General features: G+C 44.0%; 1 protein-coding gene across 2 annotated transcripts in view; it reads right to left on the bottom strand.

Moving 5' to 3' along the window:
- Positions 1–23,957, bottom strand: part of LOC126108732 (uncharacterized) — a 101,937-nt gene that overhangs the window by 47,200 nt on the left and 30,780 nt on the right. The window contains exon 3 of one of the 2 annotated variants that reach the window (XM_049914067.1): positions 9,465–9,623. The exons of the other annotated variant lie outside the window; for it this stretch is intronic. Coding sequence (XP_049770024.1) covers positions 9,465–9,623 — 159 coding nt within the window. The remainder of the gene's footprint in view (positions 1–9,464; positions 9,624–23,957) is intronic. 2 annotated transcript variants of the gene reach the window in all.

Here is a 23,957-nt window from a genome sequence, read left to right as displayed (position 1 = left end):
CCACAACGAAGCTTTGTCTCGAAAACTGGGAGAAAACCCAAAGAGATTCTGGTCGTGTGTGAAGTATGTTAGTGGCAAGAAACAATCAATGCCTTCTCTGCGCGATAACAATGGAGATACTACCGAAGACAGTGCGGCCAAAGCACAGCCTTCCGAAACCCCTTCACAAAAGAAGACGAAGTAAATATTCCAGAATTCGAATCAAGAACAACTATCAACATGTGTAATGTAGAAGTAAATATCCTCAGAGTAGTGAAGCAACTGAAATCACTTAATAAAAGCAAGTCTTCTGCACCAGACTGGAAACCAGTTAGGTTCGTTTCTGAGTATGCTGATGGATTAGCTCCATACGTAACAATCACATATCCGCTCGACGAAAGATCCGTATTAAAAGACTGGAAACTTGCACAAGTCACACCAATAATCAAGGAAGGTAGTAGGAGTAATCCACTAAACTACAGGTCCATATCGTTAACGTCTATATGCAGCAGGATTTCTGGAACATATATTGTGTTTGAACATTATGATTTACCTCGAAGAAAACTATCTATTGACATACAGTCAACATGGGTTTAGAAAACATAAAAAATGGCTCTAAGCACTGTGGGACTCAACATCTGAGGTCATCAGTCCCCTATACTTAGAACTGCTTAAATCTGACCAACCTAAGGACGTCACACGCATCCTTGCCTGCGTCATAATTCGAACCTGCGACCCCAGCAGCAGCGTGGTTCCGGACTGAAGCGCCTAGAACCGCTCGGCTAGGAAGTTCAGCTTAGAAATCATCATTCCTGTCAAACACAACTAGCTCTTTATTCACATGAAGTGTTGAGTGCTATTGACAAGGGATTTCAGATCGATTCCATATTTATGGATTTCCGGAAGGCTTTTGACCCTGTACCACACAAGCGGCTTGTAGGAAATTGCGTGCTTATGGAATATCGTCTCAGTTATGTGATTGGATTGGTGATTTCCTGTCAGAGAGGTCACAGTTGGTAGTAACTGACGGAAAGTCATCGAGTAAAACAGAAGTGGTTTCTGACGTTCCCCAAGGTAGTGTTATAGGCCCTTTGCTGTTACTTATCTATGTAAACGATTTGGGAGACAATCGAACTACCCGTCTTAGGTTGTTTGCAGATGACGCTGTCGTTTATCGAATAATAGAAGATCAAAACAAACTGCAAAACGATTTAGAAGAGATATTTGGTTCAAATGGCTCTGAGCACTATGGGACTCAACATCTGAGGTCATCAGTCCCCTAGAACTTAGAACTACTTAAACCCAACTAACCTAAGGACATCACACACATTCATGCCCGAGGCAGGATTCGAACCTGCGACCGTAGCGGTCACGCGGTTCCAGACTGAAGTGCCGAGAACCGCACGGCCATACCGGCCGGCTTAGAAGAGATTTCTGAATGGTGCGAAAAGTGGCAGCTGACCCTAAATAGCGAAAAGTGTGAGGTCATCCACATGAGTGCTAAAAGGAATTCGTTAAACTTTGGTACACGATAAATCAGACTAATCCAATATTTGTAAATTCAACTAAGTACCTTGGAATTCCAATTACGAACAACTTAAATTGGAAGGAACGCATAGAAAATGTTGTGGGGAAGGCTAACCAAAGACTACATATTATTGGCAGGACACTTAGAAAATGTAACAGACCTAGTAAGGAGACTGCCTACACTACACTTGTCCGTCCTCTCATAAAATACTGCTGCACGGTGTGGGACCCCTACCAGATAGGACTGACGCAGTACATCGAAAAAGCTCAAAGTAGGGTAGCACGTTTTGTATTATGGCGAATTATGGGAGAGAGTGTCACAGAAATGATACAGGATTTGGGCTGCACATCATTAAAAGAAGGCGATTTTCGTTGCGACGGAATCTTCTCACAAAATTCCAATCACCAGCTTGTAATAATAGAGAATTATGAAGGTGGTTCCATGAAACCTCTGCCATGCACTTAAATGTGATTTGCAGAGTATCCATGTAGATATAGATGTAGATGCAGCGTGGTACAGATGGGCCCAACAACATGCCGAATGGATCGCTCAGGACTGCGTCACGTTCTCTTCACTGATGAGTGTCGCATATGTGTTCAACCAGATAATCGCCAGAGACGTGTTTGGAGGCAGCCCAGTCAGGCTGAATGCCTTAGACACACCAGCGAGTGCAGCAAGGTGGAGGTTCAAAAAATGGCTCTGAGCACTATGGGACTCAACTGCTGAGGTCATTAGTCCCCTAGAACTTAGAACTAGTTAAACCTAACTAACCTAAGGACATCACAAACATCTATGCCCGAGGCAGGATTCGAACCTGCGACCGTAGCGGTCCTGCGGTTCCAGACTGCAGCGCCTTTAACCGCACGGCCACTTCGGCCGGCGGTGGAGGTTCCCTGCTGCTTTTAGGCGGCATTATGTGAGGCCAACGTACGCCGCTGGTGATCATGGAAGGCGCCATAACGGCTGTACGATATGTGAATGCCATCCTCCGACCGTTAGTGCAACCATATCAGCAGCATGTTCCTGAAACCCAACAAACTGCCATCTGCTGTCTCCTCCTACCATCCCGTCAGCCTTACCTCGGTCTTCAGCAAGGTCCTGGAATCCATCCTTACCTGACACATCCACCAACATCTCCGCCAGCACCGCCTCCTTCCCACTACCCATTGTGGCTTTCGACCGTCCTTCTCTACTGATGACCTTCTCCTTCACCTCACTCATCTCCTCTCCGAACAGCTCAACTCCCGCCATTCCACCATCTTCCTCTCCCTCGACCTTGAGCGTGCTTACGACCATGTATGGCATTCTGGTCTCCTCTTCAAGTTCCAAACATTCACTCTTCCTGTCAACTATGTCCGTCTGATAGGGTCCTTTCTTTCCCAACGTCCTTCCTATGTCAGCATCCATAACACAGATTCCTGCACCTTCCACCCTTCCGCCGGTGTGCCCCTAGGTTCCGTCCTCTCCCCTCTTCTCTACCATCTGTATACGGCAGACATGCCACTGCCTCCACCCCTTGTCCACCTTCTCAAGTACGCCAATGATACCGCCTTCCTTGCCGTCGCCCCCACCCTGCACCGCTCCCAACACCTTCTCCAATCCCATCTTGACCAGTTCACCATTTGGTACTACCAGTGGTTGCTCAAGGTCAATCCTTCCAAGAAGCAGGCGATCATTGTAGGCAAAGCCACCCCTTCCTTCTGTCTCCTCGACTTCTATATCACCATTTCTGGCTGTCCTATCACCCTCACCCCCACCCTCAAGTACCTTGTCATCACCCTTGATCATCGCCTCTCATGGACCCCCATCTCTGGACAATCCAAGCTGAGGCACGCTGTATGGCCTCCATCTCCTCGAGCTCCTTTCTGGCCGCACATGGGGTCTGGCCCCCTGTACCATCCTCCACACCTAGAAATCCTTCATCTGCCCTATCCTCTGCTACGCCCCTCCAACCTTTTAGAAATCCCTTCAAATCCTAGAACGCCATGCGCTCTGCCTCGCCCATCGCATCCATCTCCCCTCCCCCATGCGGATCTTGTATGACCTTATTCCGTTCCCGCACTTCCTCCTTTTCCTCTAACCGATACGGATCCTCTTCACCTCCTGTAAACTTGATCCCCCTCACCTGCTTGTCTCTCCCATCCATCCCCACCCCTGTCCACTGCTGTGCCTGTATTCCCACATCCCACCTGCTACCTCTCCACACTCCATACCTTCGCCCAAGGTGGCTTCCACCAACTCCCCCTCCCTGGTGATGCCCTCATCCCCTGCATCTAACCCTCCTACCAACTTTGATCCTACCCTTCCACACCCTGTGTTTTTTTTCCTGAGGGCACCCTATCTCCCTTCTCTCCTTCCTCCCTTCCTGCCCCTCTCCCCTCCCCAGGCTTCCCCTACCCCCTACCTTGTTTCCCCCCCCCCTCCCATCTCCTCTGCCACTGGTATCTCCACCCTCCCCTCTCCCTCCCCCCCCCCTTTTCACCTTTTGGCAGGTCCCCGGACTCGTACACGTCAAGTGAACATTCGCGCGCCGGAGATCGTCGCCAGTGTTTTGTGTGTACCATCGTGTTAGTGACTCAGTGTTTCGTCATTTGTGCTCCTTCATTCACGTGCGCCGTTTCTGTCGTCTCTGTTAGTGCCAGAGTGCTGCACTTGTGACCGACTTCATGTATTTTTAAATTTGTGTGTCTACTGGTGTCTATGCGCCGTGTTGTTTCGTTTTTCGATGTCTCCACTTGTAATAAATGTATTACCTATGGCCGAAGAGCGACGTAGTATTGCCGCTTCCGGTCTACCTTTGTATAAGGTGTCAAAATAACAATAAAGGAAAAAAAGGAAAAGCCTGTGTCGTTCAGAAGCACGATGCAACGTTCCTTAGTCACGCAAGAGTGCTCGTCCCTAAGAACATCGCGTCCTACTTCTGAACTATACAGGCACTGCAGTATCATTCTTTCCCAATGGCCGTTCTGTCATCACAGCCTAGTGAGGGTTCGGCGAATGGTTTAATATCTCGCCTGCAGGTTGCGTTCCTGATCGAAAATCGATTGTTGTGTGGGTGTACGTGTTTGTGGATACAGGGAAAGAAACCAGGATCTTCAACAACTGGCCATTTCCAACTCCCCCAGGCTACGTGCACGGAAACGTGCAGCTGCTCCTGCTGTTCCTGATCGCACAGCGAGGCGAAATCTCCACGAGGGCTTAAAAACTCTAGCATACACACTGAGACTAGTGTACACTCTTACGACACACATTCTCGCTTCACAGAAAACCACTTGTGAAGCCTTGATCTAAAACTTGCCTCGTGACAGCCTCGTCTTCTCCAGCGTCGAGGCACATTTTCATTTCCCTGGATGCGTGAATAAACAACACACGCCATACTGGAGTGGCACGAAAACCCAAGAACTTTACGAGGAGCCCATGCCTACGGAACGTGTGACTGTCTGGTGGGCATTATCAAAAACTGACATTATTGACCCATGGTTTTTCGAAGAGAATGGTAGGGCAGTTACGGTCTCTTTTGAGCGTTATGACCACATGATTCAGACAGCTACTCTTCCAGAACTTAAAGAAATGTGTGTTGGGGATGTCTGATTCCAACAAGAAGGCCTCACACATCACACAGAACGGACGTCAGTGACAATCGTTTGCGAACATTTCCCCTGGGTTATTTGTCCAGGACGGCAATTTCAAGGGGCGCCAAATTCATATTATTGAAGAAAAAATCTTGTTTCACAAAGCGACAGCCCACGTGTCGATTATTCATATGATTCTGAAACATATCCCTATTGATGTTCGAACATTCTAAGTTCATTTCTGAACGTGTCATAAGTTGACTCAATGCGTGCATAGAGGACGCGATGTCTCTGCCAGGGAAACCAGGTCGCATCCAGAAGTTAATAACTTTCCCGCAGACAAAAGAGGATGCGCCTGTATGAGCCGATCCCAATAAACGAGAACGGGTGAATACCAATCGCTGTTTTTTATGTGGTTGATTAGGTGTGCAAATGATAAGCTTTATTGTAACATTTAGCGAAGTCCATAGATTCAGGCAACCAGAGTGGAAATAAGCGACTAACAGCAACATCAGGTAATGAAAATTACATATTATTTCCCCGATGTATCCAAGAAAATGAAATTCTGAGAGCAAATTTTTGTTAGATTGCTACATTACTAAGGGCCACTTGCAGAGTCTCCGGTTAGCAGGAGCGTAATTCTATTCTCGGAATAGCGCGGAAAATGCTTTTTACGAACATGTAAAAAACGCCTAACCGGAGAATGGACGCGGGATAACTAAACAGGTGATACTGGCTGGGTTTGACAATGGCAGGAATAGTTACAGAAATAGGGATGATAAGATTGCTTGTTAGAACGAGTAAGGAGAAAAAACGAGAACATCACACAAATTGTATGGAAGAACACAAAAATTTCGTACTACTACTACTTCTCGATCTCATGCTTGAGAAATTGGAGCTTATGAACGAAAAGTGAAACCCCTAACGTAAAATTTTTGCTTGTAGTAAGCATAATAGGCATTTGATATTCGTACTTTGTGAGTTATATTCTGTCGTCTTATTTATATAAATAAGGTAGATAAACATAACCATTTGTGCCAAAACAGTCGCGCCTATTTGGCGAGTGTTACAACTGCTGCAATATTAAAAAGGCGTATTTCGCTTTATCTAGCAGACAGTGACAAAATAGACGTAATCAAATCGAGAAACCCCGCCAGTCTTGGGTACTGCTCGTATTAACAGCTTTTTCAGTGTTAGGCAACACCATTTTAATTTTTCACGTAGCAAAATGTTTCACGAACTTTGATGGCGTAATACACATATCAAAAAAAGTTTTGCATCAGCCCGGTTCCCAGAATTCCTGAAGATAAGCGTTGGCTGTGGCTATTGTATCACAGACACAGTCCCTCTGACTGTTCACAAATGTCACTAAACCCTCCCAAAGATGTAAACAACCATGCATGAGCAACGCCTACTAGAAGGAAGGGGTCCGATAGCCGATAAGTTACAGCCATTCCACCAGGAAGGAGGTAAACGGCTCGTGTTGTCTGTAGTTCAGCCATGCCTAGACGGCCAGTACCGCTGTTAGATCGCGTCCACATTGTTACTTTGTACCAGGAAGGCAAGTGTCCAGGCGTCTCGGAGTGAAATAAAGCGATGTTGTTCGGACATGGAAGATATACAGACGAACTGTCGATGACATGCCTCGCTCAGGCCGCCCAAGGCATGACCGCTACCTACGGATTATGGCTCGGAGGAAAGCAACGCCACCATGTTGAATAATGCCCTTCGTGCAGCCACAGGACGTCGTGTTACGACTCAAACTGTGCGCAACAGGCTGCATGATGCGCAACTTCACTCTTGACGTCCATGGCGAGGTCCATCTTTGCAACCACAACACCATGCAATGCGGCACAGATGGGCCCAACAACATGCCAAATGGACAGCTCAGTACTGGCGTCACGTTCTCTTCACCGATGAGTGTCGCGTATGCCTTCAACCAGACAATCGCCAGAGACGTGTTTGGAGGCAACCCGGCCAGGCTGAATGCCTTAGATACGCTGTCCAGCGAGTGCAGCAAGGTGGAGGTTCCCTGCTGTTTTGGCGTGGCATTACGTGGGACCGACGTACGCCGCTGATGGTCATGGAATGCGCCCTAACGGCTGTACAATACTTGAATGCCCTTCTCCGACCGATAGCGCAACCAAATCCGTAGCATGTTGGCGAGGCATTCGTCTTCATCAACGTCAATTCGCGCCCCCATCGTGCACATCTTGTGAATGACTTCCTTCAGGATAACGACATGAACCCTATCGAACATGCCTGGGATAGATTGAAAAGTGCTGTTTATGAACGACGTCACACACCAACCACTCTGAGGGATTTACGCCGAATCACCGGTGAGGAGTGGGACAATCTGGACCAAGATTGCCTATCCTTGTGGATAGTATGCCACGAAGAATACAGGCATGCATCAATGCAAGTGGACAGGCTGCTGGGTATTACAGGTATCGGTGTGTACAGCAGTCCGGACCACCACCTCTGAAGGTCTCACTGTATGGTGATGCAATGTATGGTTTTCATGAGCAACAAAAAGGGCGGAAATGATGTTTATGTTGAACTCTATTCCAATTTTCTGTACAGGTTCCGGAACTTTGGGAACCGAAGGTGATGCAATTTTTTTTATATGTGTAGATTCTTTCGCAGAAAGGAAAGCACGCCGTGAAAGCTGTAGCGAGATAAGATAGAAAAATGCTGGGACCTAAGGATTGATGAAATGTGTAGTGTCTTGCTTCTCTCTTGTCTTTATTGCGATGAAGTTGTGGCACTGCACTGTGGCACACTTCAGACCAAATAAGGTGTTTTACATTTCGCCGAATATGTATGTTTTATATATCATACTCTTCAGAAAGATGTGCGTTACGAAATGAACATATTTTTGAAAAACCGATTTTTTTTTTAAATTTCTGGCTGTCTATCTCAAACTCTCGAGGGGGAGGGTGCGGGGCGGGAAGCCGCCACTATCACGTCTTGGCTCTGGTCCCAAAATATCGTAGATCCGGGGCTGTATTAGCGTCTTCTTGACATGACGTCAGGTAACGTTAAATTAAATCTTTTGTGGGTAAATATTCATACATTGTAGGTGGACAATTTAATGAGGGCCCTTTTCTGTAGGTAGTATAACACGTTACAAATCACTTGGTATGAGGGGTAGCAACAGCTGTAATGATGCATTTCGAACGATGAAAACGGCAGCAGATGCGTCAAAATGGTTTACTAATCGCGACTGGTTTCATGACATCACAGTGCTGTCTTCAGGTAACAAATTGTTGACATTCCAATAAAAAAAAGTCCTTAAAATCTTCTTATGGGTAAAGAAAAGAAGTCTTCAGTCTTGCTGAACAAGATCGTGCACAATTGTCAAGAAAAACACGACCAGTGGTATTATAGAAAGGCGTTTCCCAGACATACGTGATACGTATTCTCAGGAAAAGAGGCCATCTCGGAGGAGGTTCTTTCTACGGTTGATTTCGGCACACCAACACAAGACTCAGAGCACATTTATTACCTTATTAAGTTTTTTTCCGTAATAAATCACGTTCAGAAACAACAGCACCCTTCATAAATTCAGTTATACAAGGAGAATTGACTTACCCTACCCACCACTAATCCATAGTATACTACAGAAAGGAATTCGATGCTAAATAAAATTAACATCAAACTCTGGCTGAAATTGTATCTACTTGTTAATAATCCTTGTGTGTGTGTGTGTGTGTGTGTGTGTGTGTGTGTGTGTGTATGTTTGTGTACGTGGGCACTCATGTTGTTTTAGAGAGATCGTGCGAGATATACAATACAAAAAAGTGTATTGAGACAGTTAAGACAACAGCACAAATGGTCAGCAAGTTGTCTTGTTTCTCGGCGAGAACATGCATTACAGCTGCAAAAGTGACTCTCTCCACATCGTAGTCAGAGGTCGAAATTACAGTGCACAGAACATGAAAGTAATTAAACTAAACTCTCACGAAAGGAGTTTTATTACATTCCATGCAAGAAAGTATCCGTAAACTTCAGCTGGTGCGAGTAATGTGTTTTTCTCTGTTCATATCTCATCTCTAGTTCAAACTGACAACGTTTTGCTTACACATTAGTGTCTGCCTCCAGTTTCAATTTTAGGATCTGATAATTTGTAGGAGAGGTGCTTAACACCAGAAAGGCGTCAAACTGATTAATTTCGAACATATTCCTTTTCTTATTGCCGTTCCTCAAAGTCATCGTAAACGAGTTTCACAAAGCATGACATTAAATAAAACTATATGGAGCTGTTCTAGATGTTCCAGTATGAATAGCAGCCTTCTAAGTATCACTTTAATGGATGTTTTGCATGCAGTGTCATTCACGCTTCTGAAGATACGCTCCGTCCAGAGTCGTGATTGGATACTTGCCGCAGGCACAGGCTTCTTGTTGATGCCCATGGGGTACCAGATGTACTCAAAGACGGCCGGGAAGTTAGCCAGCAAGTAGTCGAATGGCTTGGTGAAGGTCAGGTCGTAAAATTTAAGCCATCCACCAGTACTGCCCCACTTGTAAACGGTGATCTCCATCTGCAACGACACCACAGAAAATCATCAGAGAACTGTTCACGAAAACTTTCTCAGTGCAGTTCACTTGCAGACAATTTTAGAGGAAATTAAATGGGATCAAGTGCAAACATTTTCAGCTCTTTCGAAAGCACGCCAGATTGCGTACAGGGAGAAAGAAAATAGTAGGTTTAAAGAAATTGTTGTATCAATCTCTAAGCGAAGAGAAAAGATTTCCATTTCGATTATACTTTCTTAAACCAAGACACGGAAAGGTGTCTACTATTGTGCAGTTTCCGTTGTCTGCAGACATTCTTCAGAAAGGAGATATGTAATAGATAATTCTCAGATATCCAAACTAAGTTGGAAGGAAAACGTATTTCACTCTGTAAATGAATACTTGTCAATCATTCAGAGCCTTTCGTCAGCTGACTTGAACATTTGTTAGCTGCCGAAGAGAAAAATCTATTGACATCCAACTACATTAGAAGATGACTGATAGGGTTGCTTCACCGTGGTAAATACCTACGAGAAATGGTAACAGACTGCTTCCTCGTGTTATATTAAGACCCACGAACGGAATTCATTGTGTCCAACAGATATGAGTCAACTAGTATACAGAACGAAGCTAAGACAGACACTTTATTTAAGTGAAATAAAATAGACTAACTAAAGTTAAGCATTATTGTACTGTAGTAAAATAAATTTCGTGTGACTAGGGCCTCCCGTCAGGTAGACCGTTCGCTGGGTGCAACTCTTTCGATTTGATGCCACTTCGGCGACTTGCGCGTCGATGGGGAAGAAATGATGATGGTTAGCACAACACAACATCCACTCCCTGAGCGAGAAAATCTCCGACCCAGCTGGGAATCGAACCCAGGCCTTTAGGACTGACACTTTGTCACGCTGACCACTCAGATACTGGGGGCAGACTGTAGTGTAGTAATACGAAATAGAGTAATAGTGTACAGTAACGATACCAACATGATCTGCATTACAGACAAATATATCAATTTTGAGAATCCCTGTGTGAAAAAGTTTGCTTTGGGATAGAAAGTGTTCTCCAAACAAAATATTTAAGTTGCCATTAAAACATTCTCATGATCAGAATAAACAGAACACCTTGGACGACTAGAGAAAGTACATTCACATTCACATTAATTAATATGACCTGCATAGATGATTACCACTTCAGTCACGTCGGTTCAGCATGCATCCTGTTGCCTAGTAGCCACAGGGACTACGATGGGGCCTGATTCCTTCTTCCATGCGTGATCGCATCGACACGCTTAACCCGCGAATGGCGTCCTGTGGTATAGGCATCATGCTGTATTCGCCTGGTTCCAAAGTTCATCTGTGGTGGTTGGCATTGGTTCACAGCACTGCCACCAAAAAGGCACGTGTTCGTGCAGCAGAGTGCGGTCGTGCATTGTCATGCTGGAAAGCAGCATCTGGGGTGTTGTGCACAAAGGGTATGGCTACAGGCCGCGGAATGTAATTCACGTAGGTCACACTGGTCACAGTGCCCTTGACTCACTCCTGTCTCTACGTCTAATCAGACTTTTCGATATGACCCTAATCTGTGGCGAAAAGGTATTTACTCCACAGAATAATATAAAACCGAGAGAAGTAGATGAAGTTATAACCGAATCGCCACTGCTCAGTACTTTAGCAATGACGATTATACACAAAGTTCGGTTAATTTTATATGTTTTTGTTACGTAAACTAATTTTTAATAAACAGTAGTTAGTGGGAAATTTGGAAAAAAGGTTTTCAAAGTATGTCATTAATGAAAATAAGCAACGGTCGTCAATTTCTCACCACAACACGAATAATTAAATAGAAACTGAACTTTGAGCACTCTTGGGTAAGAATCAATTACAGTACGATTGTCTATTGGCTGTGGATAGAAACTTTTGTTACGTCACTCACCGTAATACTGACTGTTGTAATTGTAGCAAGCGGGAAGATTGCGTGAATTTACTCATTGGTAAGGACTGTTCTAAATTGTGCCACAAGGTATAAATTAGAAACTACGCTTTGACAGTGAAATTCAGTGACCACATTAAGTAAAGTTTTACTAGAAATTTTTGATTATGAAAGTTACTCTATTTTCAGCAAATTAATTAATAATGGCTTCTGCATCATTCTGTTTCTGACATTAGTCATACTACAGCCAAATATTTCATTATTACATAATTGTCCAAAAGTTTTGATAATCTAATAAATTATGTTAACTTCGTTTTCAGTTCATTTTCTGACTATCTCGGTTCGTACAAGGGGATACGATGGGTACTGTGATACTTGGATAACGACGTATGAAAATAATTTATGTGACAATATGCACGAAAACAGTGTTATATAAGCAATAAAATTCCAAGTACGCTGGTCAGCCTGTTACACTTATAGTTATGAAAAGTCTACGTCTACTTCACTTTATGATGCCGTTGGTTTGTCGAGCGGCTTCATTCAGCGGTAAATAGGGCACAGGTTGATCTTCTTGCCATACCATAGCCAATAACAAGGGCCCACAGTACTCTTGATGTTATGCGAATTACTCTTGCTGCATTTGTGCTGTGCCCAATAAATGCCATACACATAGCTTGCCCATATTAAACATCCGCCAAAACAACCATTTCAGTTTTCACTGCTCCGCACTTGGGAAACAGATTTTTCGCCTCCGCACTTTTGCACAGCCACAACGGCGAATACACACAACCGACGACACCAATCGTCTGCTCGCAACTCCCAACTTCTGCTTCTTTTTGGCGCGCTCACACGCCCAGCGATAATGCATTTACAACTTATTACGCTCTTCGACAGTAGCTTTTCCCTGACTAGGCCAGCGTGTCTATTTACAAAATGTTAACATTCCATGCGTATTATGTTTCTAAAATAACAAAGAACATTTGCAGCTTGACAACATATTTACAAGAATAGTATGCAGCACAACTAATAATACATCGTAAAACACGTAGAAAACGTATGACCACACCGAGAGTTGTGGTGTTATACCCTGGACATGCACCAAATGTGGTTTGTGGTTGTACCCAACGGCACGCCACACCATAAGGCCTCGAACTGGAGCTGTATGCCTCGTGCAAATGCAATCACTGTGACACCGCTCCCCCTGTGTATGGTGAACCAAAATGAGGGCATCGTTTTCAAACAAACAGAACCTGGATTCGGCGGAAAACACTATATGATGCTATTCATGTCCCCAGTGACGTCTTTCCGTACACCATTGCTGTCTAGCATGTTTATACACGTTCGTCAATGGCAGGTGGAGAAGTGGACGACGCGCAAGTGTAACCCGTGCCGTAACAAAACAAACGGCGACGGACTGTCACCCCTGACAGTGTACGGTGTGTTACACTGTTCCACTGTTGCGGCACAGCCGAAGAGCACACAAATCTGTCCTGGAATGCCATTTGGATGACGCGTCTATCTTATCAGGGAGTTGGCTGGATTGCGTGACCTGACCCATCTCGTCGTGTTCTGCGGCCTTCCGTGAACCATTCTGCACACACCCGTTGCACTGCCGAGACAGTTGGTCCCACAAGAGCAGCAATTTCCCCGATGGACGCATCGCATTCTCTCATGCCAGTAATACACCCTCTTTCAAACTCACTCATTTGATGGTACACTACGCGCATAAGCCTCTTAGCCATCCTGCACCACTGCTCGAGTCCCACTGGCCCATTATCTTCGGTTTGCAGCGACAACGAGAGCAACAGGCACATGTTACCGGTAGGTGGTGTTTCGCCGTGATGTCGATGTTGACCTCAAATTCCCGGGCCGACATTGTTCAAATGCTTACCACTCCTGCAAAAAAATGGTTCAAATGGCTCTGAGCACTATGGGACTTAACATCTTAGGTCATCAGTCCCCTGGAACTTAGAACTACTTAGACCTAACTAACCTAAGGACATCACACACATCCATACCCGAGGCAGGATTCGAACCTGCGACCGTAGCGGTCGCGCGGTTCCAGACTGTAGCGCCTAGAACCGCTCAGCCACACCGACCAGCCTACTTCTGCAGAACGTACTAATGTACATGTGCTGTGAATATGAAACGTTGTATCTCCAGTCGTTTAAGGTATTCTGTTTTATTTCTGAACATGGATGTAAATTATGTTGCTCATGTAACATGTCTAATATGTCTCTTTTAATTTTAAATACGTTTTCTTCTTTCCTTGACAACTTATTTTTAGTTTTCTTCGAAATACATCGGATTTTATTGTTACAGGACTTTTATATCGTCTTGGAAATACATACACTTCACTGGTTAGAGATTGCATTGTTAAGTACACTACTGGCCATTAAAATTGCTACACCACGAAGATGACGTGCTACAGACGCGAAATTTAACCGACAGGAAGAAGATGCTGTGACAGGCAAACGATTAGCTTTTCAAAGCATTTACACAAGGTTGGCGCCGGTGGCGACACCTACAACGTGCTGACATGAGGAAAGTTTCCAACCGATTTCTCATACGTAAACAGCAGCTGACCGGCGTTGCCTGGTGAAACGTTGTTGTCGTGCCTCGTGTAAGGAGGAGAAATGCCTACCATCACGTTTCCGACTTTTATAAAGGTCGGATTGTAGCCTATCGTGATTACTATTTATCGTATCGCGACATTGCTGCTCGCGTTGGTCGAGATCCAATGACTGTTAGCAGAATATGGAATCGGTGGATTCAGGAGGGTAATACGGAAGGCCGTGCTGGATCCCAACGGCCTCGTATCACTAGCAGTCGAGATGACAGGCATCTTATCCGCCGGCTGTAACGGATCGTGCAGCCACGTCTCGATTCCTGAGTCAACAGATGGGGACATTTGCAAGACAACAACCAACTGCACGAACAGTTCGACGATGTTTGCAGCAGCATGGACTATCAGCTCGGAGGCCGTGCCTGCGGTTACCCTTGAGGCTGCATCACAGACAGGAGCGCCAGGTGTACGCAACGACGAACCTGTGTGCACGAATGGCAAAACGTCATTTTTTCGGATGAATCCAGTTTCTGTTTACAGCATCATGATGGTCGCATCCGTGTTTGGCGACATCGTGGTGAACGCACATTGGAAGCGTGTATTCGTCATCGCCATACTGGAATATCACCCGGCGTGATGGTATGGGGTGCCATTGGTTACACGTGTCAGTCACCTCTTGTTCGCATTGACGGCACTTTGAACAGTGGACGTTACATTTCAGATGTGTTACGACCCGTTGCTCTACCCTTTGTTCGATCCCAGCGATACCCTACATTTCAGCAGGATAATACACGACCGCACGTTGCAGGTGATGTACAGGCCTTTCTGGATACAGAAAATGTTCGACTGCTGCCCAGGCCAGCACATTCTCCAGATCTTTCACCAACTGAAAACGTCTGGTCAATGGTGGCCGAGGAACTGGCTTGTCAGAATACGCCATTCACTACTCTTAGTGAACTGTGGTATCGTGTTGAAGCTGCATGGACAGCTGTACCTGTACACGCCATCCAAGCTCTGTTTGACTCAATGACCAGGAGTATCATGGCCGATATTACGGCCAGAGGTGGTTGTTCTGGGTACTGATTTCTCAGGATCTATGCACCCAAATTGCGTGAAAATGTAATCACATGTCAGTTCTAGTATAATATATCTGTCCAATGAATACCCGTTTATCATCTGTTTTTCTTTTTGGTGTAGCAATTTTAATGGCCAGTAGTGTAATATTGTATCCCTTAGTGTTCGCTGATGTTAAGTACAACATTGTCAAAGTTTTTCCTGTATTCTTCTACCATTTGCTTGCCAGGATTAGTAAGGGCATCTGTTGATGAATGTTAATAGTTTAGGTACACTGTTGCCTATGCAGGATTTGACTGTGTAACAGAATGGATTACGTTTCTAATATGTTGTAACTGTATATTGTATATGTGTCCAACATTTTAAAAATATTTCTCCAATTTGTCAGTTCCTTTTCGGCAAGTCCTCCTGTGGAATTCTACTTCTGCTTGTGTGTAGGGGAGCAGCCCACTTCCAGGACCAGGTACGTACAGCTGCCATTCCTCAGACTGTGACGAGTTAAGCTGACGGCAGTGTGGGGGAGGCTTGGCTCGGATGACGACATCATGCATCTCCCCATGAACAGAGCCAAATCGCTTTCCTGAAAACAGGCTTGTCAGAGAGCTTCTACGCCAACAGATACACACATTGTGTGATCAAATGTATCCGGACCCTCCCAAAAACATACGTTTCTCATATTAGGTGCATCGTGCTACCAACTACTGCCACGTACTCCACACCAGCGACCTGAGTAGTCATTACACATCCTGAGGGAGCGGAATAGGGCGCTCTGGGGAACTCGCAGACTTTGAACGTAGTCAGGTGACTGGGTGTCACTTGTGTCACACAACTATATGGGAGATTTCCGCACTCCTAAACGTCCCTAGGTCCACTGTTTCCGGTGTGATAGTGAAGTGGAAACGTGAAGGGACACGTACAGCACAAAACCGTACATGCCGAACTCATGTGTTCACTGACAGAGACCGCCGACGGTTTAAGAGGGTCGTAATGTGTAATAGGCAGACACTTATCCAGGCCATCACACAGGAATTGCAAACTGCATCAGTATCCACTAAAAGTATTATGACAGTTAACCAAGAGGTGAGAAAACGGATTTCATGGTCGAGTGGCAGCTCATAAGCCACAAATCACGCTGGTAAATGCCAAACGACGCCTCGCTTGGTGTAAGGACCATAAACATTGCACCATTGAACAGTGGAAAAACGTCGTGTGTAGTTATGAATCGCGGCACACAATGTGGCGATCCGATGGCGGGGTGTGAGTACAGCGAATGCCCGCCGAACATCATCTGCCAGCGTGTGTAGTTACAACGGCGAAAATGGGGTGCGATGGTGTTACTGTGTGGTCGTGTTTATCATGGTGGGTGCTCGCACCCCTTGTTGTTTTGCGTGGCACTATGAGAGCACAGACCTGCATTCATGTCTTAGGCACCTTCTTGTTTCCCACTGTTGAAGAGCAATTCGGGAATGGCGATCTCATCTTTTAACACGATCGAGCACCTCTTCATAAAGCACGGCCTGTGGCGGAATGGTTACACGACAATAACATCCCTGTAATGGACTGGCCTGCACAGCGTCCTGACCTGAATCCTACAGAACACGTTTGGGATGTTTCGGAGCGCCAACTTCGTGCCCAGGCCTCACCGACCGCCATCGATACCTCTCCTCAGTGCAGCACTCCGTGATGAATGAGCTACCATTCCCCAAAAAACCTTCCAGTACCTGTTTGAACGTATGCTTGCGAGAGTGGAAGCTGTCATCAAGGCTAAGAGTGGGCCAGCACCATATTGAATTCCAGCATTACTGATGAAGGGCGTCACAAATTTGTACATTATTTTCAGCCAGGTGTCCGGATAGTGTACCTAGATCTTCCAATCTTAGCCCAGTATAACACTTTGGGATTACACTTTTCAACTCTTGCTAAATTCACACGATTTTCTTGGAAACCGGCCAAGCAGAAAGCAGAAAGCGGAAAATACCCCTATATGTAGGAGTAAAAATCACACTCAGTTATTACCAGACATTAAAATGAAACAACCAATTAGTATGTATCCCAGATCCGTCATCTTGTCAGAATTCATAGAAGCAACACAGCTTCGTCACTAGAACACGTGAACAGTTTCATCAGCTTTCACATTAAATTCACATAGCTTCATCAGCAGAATACACAGTCGTGCGCACACACACACACACACTCACACACACACATACCCGCCCACACACACACACACACACACACACACACACACACACACACACAGACACATGCACGCACACACATACTGATCTCCTAATCGCGACCTAGTATTTTACCAGCCATCAAATTAGACTGCTTCTCCTCCAAGATTTTTTTAGGACATGAAAAACAAAACAGGCAATTAGTATGTATCCCAGAGTTGCCCATCTTCTTATTTGCAAGATGATTAATTTTCTATATTTGTTTCCCACTTGCTTGAAGGCAAAATGCACTAATCATATTGTCATTCCTATGTCTGAAATGTCTGTACTACTTATCAAAATATTCATACTAGGGGTGCAACCTACCGGTTAAGATAGACATAACGCCTCAAACACGACTGTGAGCTCTCAGATTAAGAGTTACGACGTCATTTCCACGTCTAAACTGTCTGTATTATTAATCGAAGTAAATAAAGACATTGACACTACTTTTTGTATGTCAATCTCTGTGATCCAAGACCTGAAGGACTACAGCCATTCACTGTTGTAAAAAAAATGGAACATCTACAACCATCCTTATGACGACATTTATTGTATGGCTACCAGTTTCGGCACTTTAGGGCATCATCTTCAGGCCTCACCTGATGTTGAAAGGGTTAACACCAACCGTATATACGATGCATCAGTGGCCAACATAACTGCTTTACACAGACTACCTGTAACTATCATGCTGCCTCTATAACCATTCGTAGTCAGCTCTAACAGTTGATGGTTGGAGATACATCACAGTTACAGGTAGTCTGTGGAAACCAGTTATGTTGGACACTGACGCATCGTGTATGCAGATGGTGTTATCTCTGACTGCCAACTCTGGCAGTTGATTGTTGGAGAGACATCACAGTTACAGGTAGGCTGTGTAAACCAGTTATGTTGGCCATTGATGCATCATGTATATGGATGGTGTTATCTCTGACTGTCAACTCTGATAGCTGACTGTTGGAGAACAACTCCACTGTTACAGGTAGTCTGCATAAACCAGCAATGTTGGCCACTGATGCATCGTGTATGCAGATGGTGTTAACCCCATCAGCATCAACTAACGCCTAAAGATGGTGCGCTGAAGTGCCAAAACTAGTAGCCATACAATAAATAACATCATAAGGATGGCTGTAGCTTTTTCATTCAATTACGAAATTGATACTATTGGTGTAGCTTATGGGTTAACGCACAGGATGACAATTATTGAACTATATGAAACAAACGTAAATTAGTTACGAACTGCGGCGTGCACACGCTTTATTCAACATGTAAACGTCGCCACAGATGTGCGGATTTAGGTTGTGACGAGTTCGACATGCGTGCCATCATTGGCGATGATGTGGCGCAGACGAATACTGAAATTCGGCATGATCTGCTGAAGTGTCGGAACATCGATGCTGTCGATGTACTCCTGAATGGCTGTTTTCAGCTCAGCAATGGTTTTGAGGTTATTGTTGTACATCTTGTCTGTAGAATAGCCCCACAAAAAGGAATCACATGTGTCCAGATCTGGAGAATATGGTGGCCAATCGAGGCCCATGCCAGTGGATTCTGGAAGCGCCAGAGGCTGAAAGCGGCCCAAAAGTGCTCCTCAGGGACATCAAACACTATCCTGCTTCGACGGGTTCGAGCTCCGTCTTGCATGAATCACATTTTGTCAAAATCAGATTCACTTAGGATAATGGGGATGAAATCTTCTTCCACGTTCCTTTCGGTAGTGACCGTACAATCTAGAAATATCGCACCGACTATGTCGTGACTGGACATTGCACATCACACAGTCACCCGTTGAGGGTGAAGAAACTTGGTGAACGGTGGTTCGAAATGAGCAGCGCGCCGCGGATAAAAGCTGGTGGGAGCAGTATTATGCTGCAGGAGACATTCTCCTGTGCCTGCATGGGACCTGTGGTAGTAACTGAAGACACGCTGACAGCTGCGAACCACTTGCACCCCTTCATGCCTGATGTGTCCCCCGACGGCGATATCACCTTGAAACAGTCTGTCAATGCCTCAGAGATAGAATTGTCCTACAGTGGTTCGAGGAGCATTTTAGTGAATTCACGTTGACGTCTCGGAGACCAAATTCGTCTGATGTGACTCCCACCTAAGTCGCTATCGGGCGCCAACACAGCATACGCAAATCAGCGGCCGTTAATTGTGTGAATTACATTACCTATGTGTAGACATCTAATGCCATAGTTTAGTTTAGTTTGGTTATGTCATGTTCTGTAGATCATTTCCGCGATTATTTTATCGATATGATGTGGAACAAGTCAGATAACAAGATATATATACACTCATGAATAGTGCTAATATTAATATTACTGAAATTTTGGTTCTACACATGCAACTACATTTAGAGGTACAAATTTTATTTATTTATTTTTTTACCGGTTCTGAAACAGATACTCGTCCATAGAATATAGGGAGTGGTCCATAAAAATGATTTTAAGCTAGGTTTAAGAGTTGATCTGCTACTTGCCAGACACTTTATGCTGTTGAGCAAATGATCAAAGATATTTGTTGCTGAATAATGTACTCCTTTTTGAGCAACTGACAGCTTCAATAACAGATAGGTAAGGACACGTTTCCCTCTAGTGTTGTACGTATGAACATCACTGTTCTTCGCTAATTGAGATGGATTATTTGTAACGAATTTCATTACCGAATATATGTACTCTGGTGGTGCAGTAAAAATACCTAACTCCTTGAGTAGATGGCTACATGACGCCCTTGGGTGAACACCACTAATTATTCTCACTGCTCTCTTTTGTGGAATCAATACTTTATGTCTAAGTGGTGAGTGACCCCAGAAACCTATTCCATAAGACATTATTGAGTGGAAATATGCTAAGTACATTTTGAGTTTGATCTGTTTACTAGCAAGACTATAGATTATATGAAGAGCGAAAGAAGCTGAACTTAATTGTTTGAGAATCTCAGTAATATGATTCTTACAGTTGTCATCAATGTGAATGCCCAAAAATTTGGAGAAAGCTGCCCTGTTATCTGAGCCCTGTTCATACACTACATCAATGGTCGGTACGACTCTATTCGGTGTACAGAAGTGGATATAGTGAGTTTTTTTCAAAATTAAGGGAGAGTCCATTTTCTGAGAACCACTTAATAATTCTTTGAAAGACATCCTTAACAATATCTTCAGCTGCTTTTCCTGGAATGCGATATATTATAACACTCGTGTTATCTGCAAAAAGTACTAGTTATGCTTGCTGAACGTTAAGTGAGAGGTCATTCACATGAATAAGGAACAGCAGAGGACCCAAAATTGAACCGGTGGGACTCCCTTTGTGATAACTCCTCATTCACAAGGATTTACCACCCTCCCAACATTATTTTTGTTGTTGTTGTTGTTGTTGTGGTCTTCAGTCCTGAGACTGGTTTGATGCAGCTCTCCATGCTACTCTATCCTGTGCAAGCTTCTTCATCTCCCAGTACCTACTGCAACCTACATCCTTCTGAATCTGCTTAGTGTATTGATCTCTTGGTCTCCCTCTACGATTTTTACCCTCCACGCTGCCCTCCAATGCTAAATTTGTGATCCCTCGATGCCTCAGAACATGTCCTACCAACCGATCCCTTCTTCTAGTCAAGTTGTGCCACAAACTTCTCTTCTCCCCAATCCTATTCAATACCTCCTCATTAGTTACGTGATCTACCCACCTTATCTTCAGCATTCTTCTGTAGCACCACATTTCGAAAGCTTCTATTCTCTTCTTGTCCAAACTAGTTATCGTCCATGTCTCACTTCCATGCATGGCTACACTCCATACAAATACTTTCAGAAACGACTTCCTGACACCTAAATCTATATTCGATGTTAACAAATTTCTCTTCTTGAGAAACGCTTTCCTTGCCATTGCCAGTCTACATTTTATATCCTCTCTACTTCGACCATCATCGGTTATTTTACTCCCTAAATAGCAAAACTCCTTTACTACTTTAAGTGTCTCATTTCCTAATCTAATTCCCTCAGCATTACCCGACTTAATTTGACTACATTCCATTACCCTCGTTTTGCTTTCGTTGATGTTCATCTTATATCCTCCTTTCAAGACACTGTCCAGTCCGTTCAACTGCTCTTGCAAGTCCTTTGCTGTCTCTGACAGAATTACAATGTCATCGGCGAACCTCAAAGTTTTTACTTCTTCTCCATGAATTTTAATACCTACTCCGAATTTTTCTTTTGTTTCCTTTACTGCTTGCTCAATATACACATTGAATAACATCGGGGAGAGGCTACAACCCTGTCTCACTCCTTTCCCAACCACTGCTTCCCTTTCATGCCCCTCGACTCTTATAACTGCCATCTGGTTTCTGTACAAATTGTAAAGAGCCTTTCGCTCCCTGTATTTTACCCCTGCCACCTTCAGAATTTGAAAGAGAGTATTCCAGTCAACATTGTCAAAAGCTTTCTCTAAGTCTACAAATGCTAGAAACGTAGGTTTGCCTTTTCTTAATCTTTCTTCCAAGATAAGTCGTAAGGTCAGTATTGCCTCACGTGTTCCAGTATTTCTACGCAATCCAAACTGATCTTCCCCGAGGTCGGCTTCTACCAGTTTTTCCATTCGTCTGTAAAGAATTCGCGTTAGTATTTTGCAGCTGTGACTTATTAAACTGATAGTTCGGTAACTTTCACATCTGTCAACACCGGCTTTCTTTGGGATTGGAATTATTATATTCTTCTTAAAGTCTAAGGGTATTTCGCCTGTCTCATACATCGTGCTCACCAGATGGTAGAGTTTTGTCATGACTGGCTCTCCTGAGGCCATCAGTAGTTCTAATGGAATGTTGTCTACTCCTGGGGCCTTGTTTTGACTCAGGTCTTTCAGTGCTCTGTCAAACTCTTCACGCAGTATCTTATCTCCCATTTCATCTTCATCTACATCCTCTTCCATTTCCATAATATTGTCCTCAAGTACATCGCCCTTGTATAAACCCTCTATATACTCCTTCCACCTTTCTGCTTTCCCTTCTTTGCTTAGAACTGGGTTTCCATCTGAGCTCTTGATATTCATACAAGTGGTTCTCTTCTCTCCAAAGGTCTCTTTAATTTTCCTGTAGGCAGTATCTATCTTACCCCTAGTGAGACAAGCCTCTACATCCTTACATTTGTCATCTAGCCATCCCTGCTTAGCCATTTTGCATTTCCTGTCGATTTCATTTTTGAGACGTTTGTATTCCTTTTTGCCTGCTTCATTTACTGCATTTTATATTTTCTCCTCTCATCAATTAAATTCAGTATTTCTTGTGTTACCCAAGCATTTTTACTACCCCTCGTCTCTTTACCTACTTGATCCTCTGCCTACTTCACTACTTCATCCCTCAAAGCTACCCATTCATCTTCTAGTGTATTTCTTTCCCCAATTCCTGTCAATTGTTCCCTTATGCTCTCCCTGAAACTCTGTACAACCTCTGGTTCTTTCAGTTTATCCAGGTCCCATCCCCTTATATTCCCACCTTTTTGCAGTTTCTTCAGTTTTAATCTACAGTTCATAACCAATAGATTGTGGTCAGAGTCCACATCTGACCCTGCAAATGTCTTACAATTTAAAACCTGGTTCCTAACTCTCAGTCTTACCATTATATAATCTATCTGATACCTTTTAGTATCCCCAGAATTCTTCCATGTGTACAACCTTCTTTTATGATTCTTGAACCAAGTGTTAGCTATGATTAAGTTATGCTCTGTGCAAAATTCTACAAGGCGGCTTCCTCTTTCATTCCTTGCCCCCAACCCATATTCACCTACTATGTTTCCTTCTCTCCCTTTTCCTACTGACGAATTCCAGTCACCCATCACTATTAAATTTTCGTCTCCCTTCACTACCTGAATAATTTCTTTTATCTCGTCATACATTTCATCTATTTCTTCATCATCTGCAGAGCTAGTTGGCATATAAACTTGTACTACTGTAGTAGGCATGGGCTTTGTGTCTATCTTGGCCACAATAATGCGTTCACTATGCTGTTTGTAGTAGCTAACCCGCACTCCTATTTTTTTATTCATTATTATACTCCTGCATTACCCCTATTTGATTTTGTATTTATAACCCTGTAGTCACCTGACCAGAAGTCTTGTTCCTCCTGCCACCGAACTTCTCCTGATTTTTGTTATTCAGCGCAAAGTTTTGTTTTCTGTTTGTTAAGTATGATTCAAACCAGTTGTGCGTATAGCCTTCAGTTCCACAAAACCTGAGTTTTTCTAAGAGTGTGACATGATCCACAGTGTCAAATGCCTTGGAAAGATAAAAAAAGAAAAAACGACTGGCGATAATTTGTTAATTAGGGCTTGTACTATTTGATGGGTAAATGTGTTGACAGCATTCTCACTGAGTAACACTTCCGTAATCCGAACTGTGACATTCCGAGTAAATTATTTTCCCTTAAATGTGAGACTACTCTTGAATACATAACTTTTTCGAATATTTTAGAAAAAGAAGTCAGCAATGAGATTGGTGTCTAATTATTTAAGTCACTTTTAACCCCTTTCTTGTGAAAAGGTTTGACAGTTGCGTATTTCAATCTGTCGACAAATTCCCTGTGCCAGCGAA

Source organism: Schistocerca cancellata, chromosome 11 (genome assembly GCF_023864275.1).
Source record: "Schistocerca cancellata isolate TAMUIC-IGC-003103 chromosome 11, iqSchCanc2.1, whole genome shotgun sequence".
In the NCBI taxonomy this organism is placed as follows: Eukaryota; Metazoa; Arthropoda; class Insecta; order Orthoptera; family Acrididae; genus Schistocerca; species Schistocerca cancellata.
This window is presented reverse-complemented; position numbering and strand designations above follow the sequence as displayed.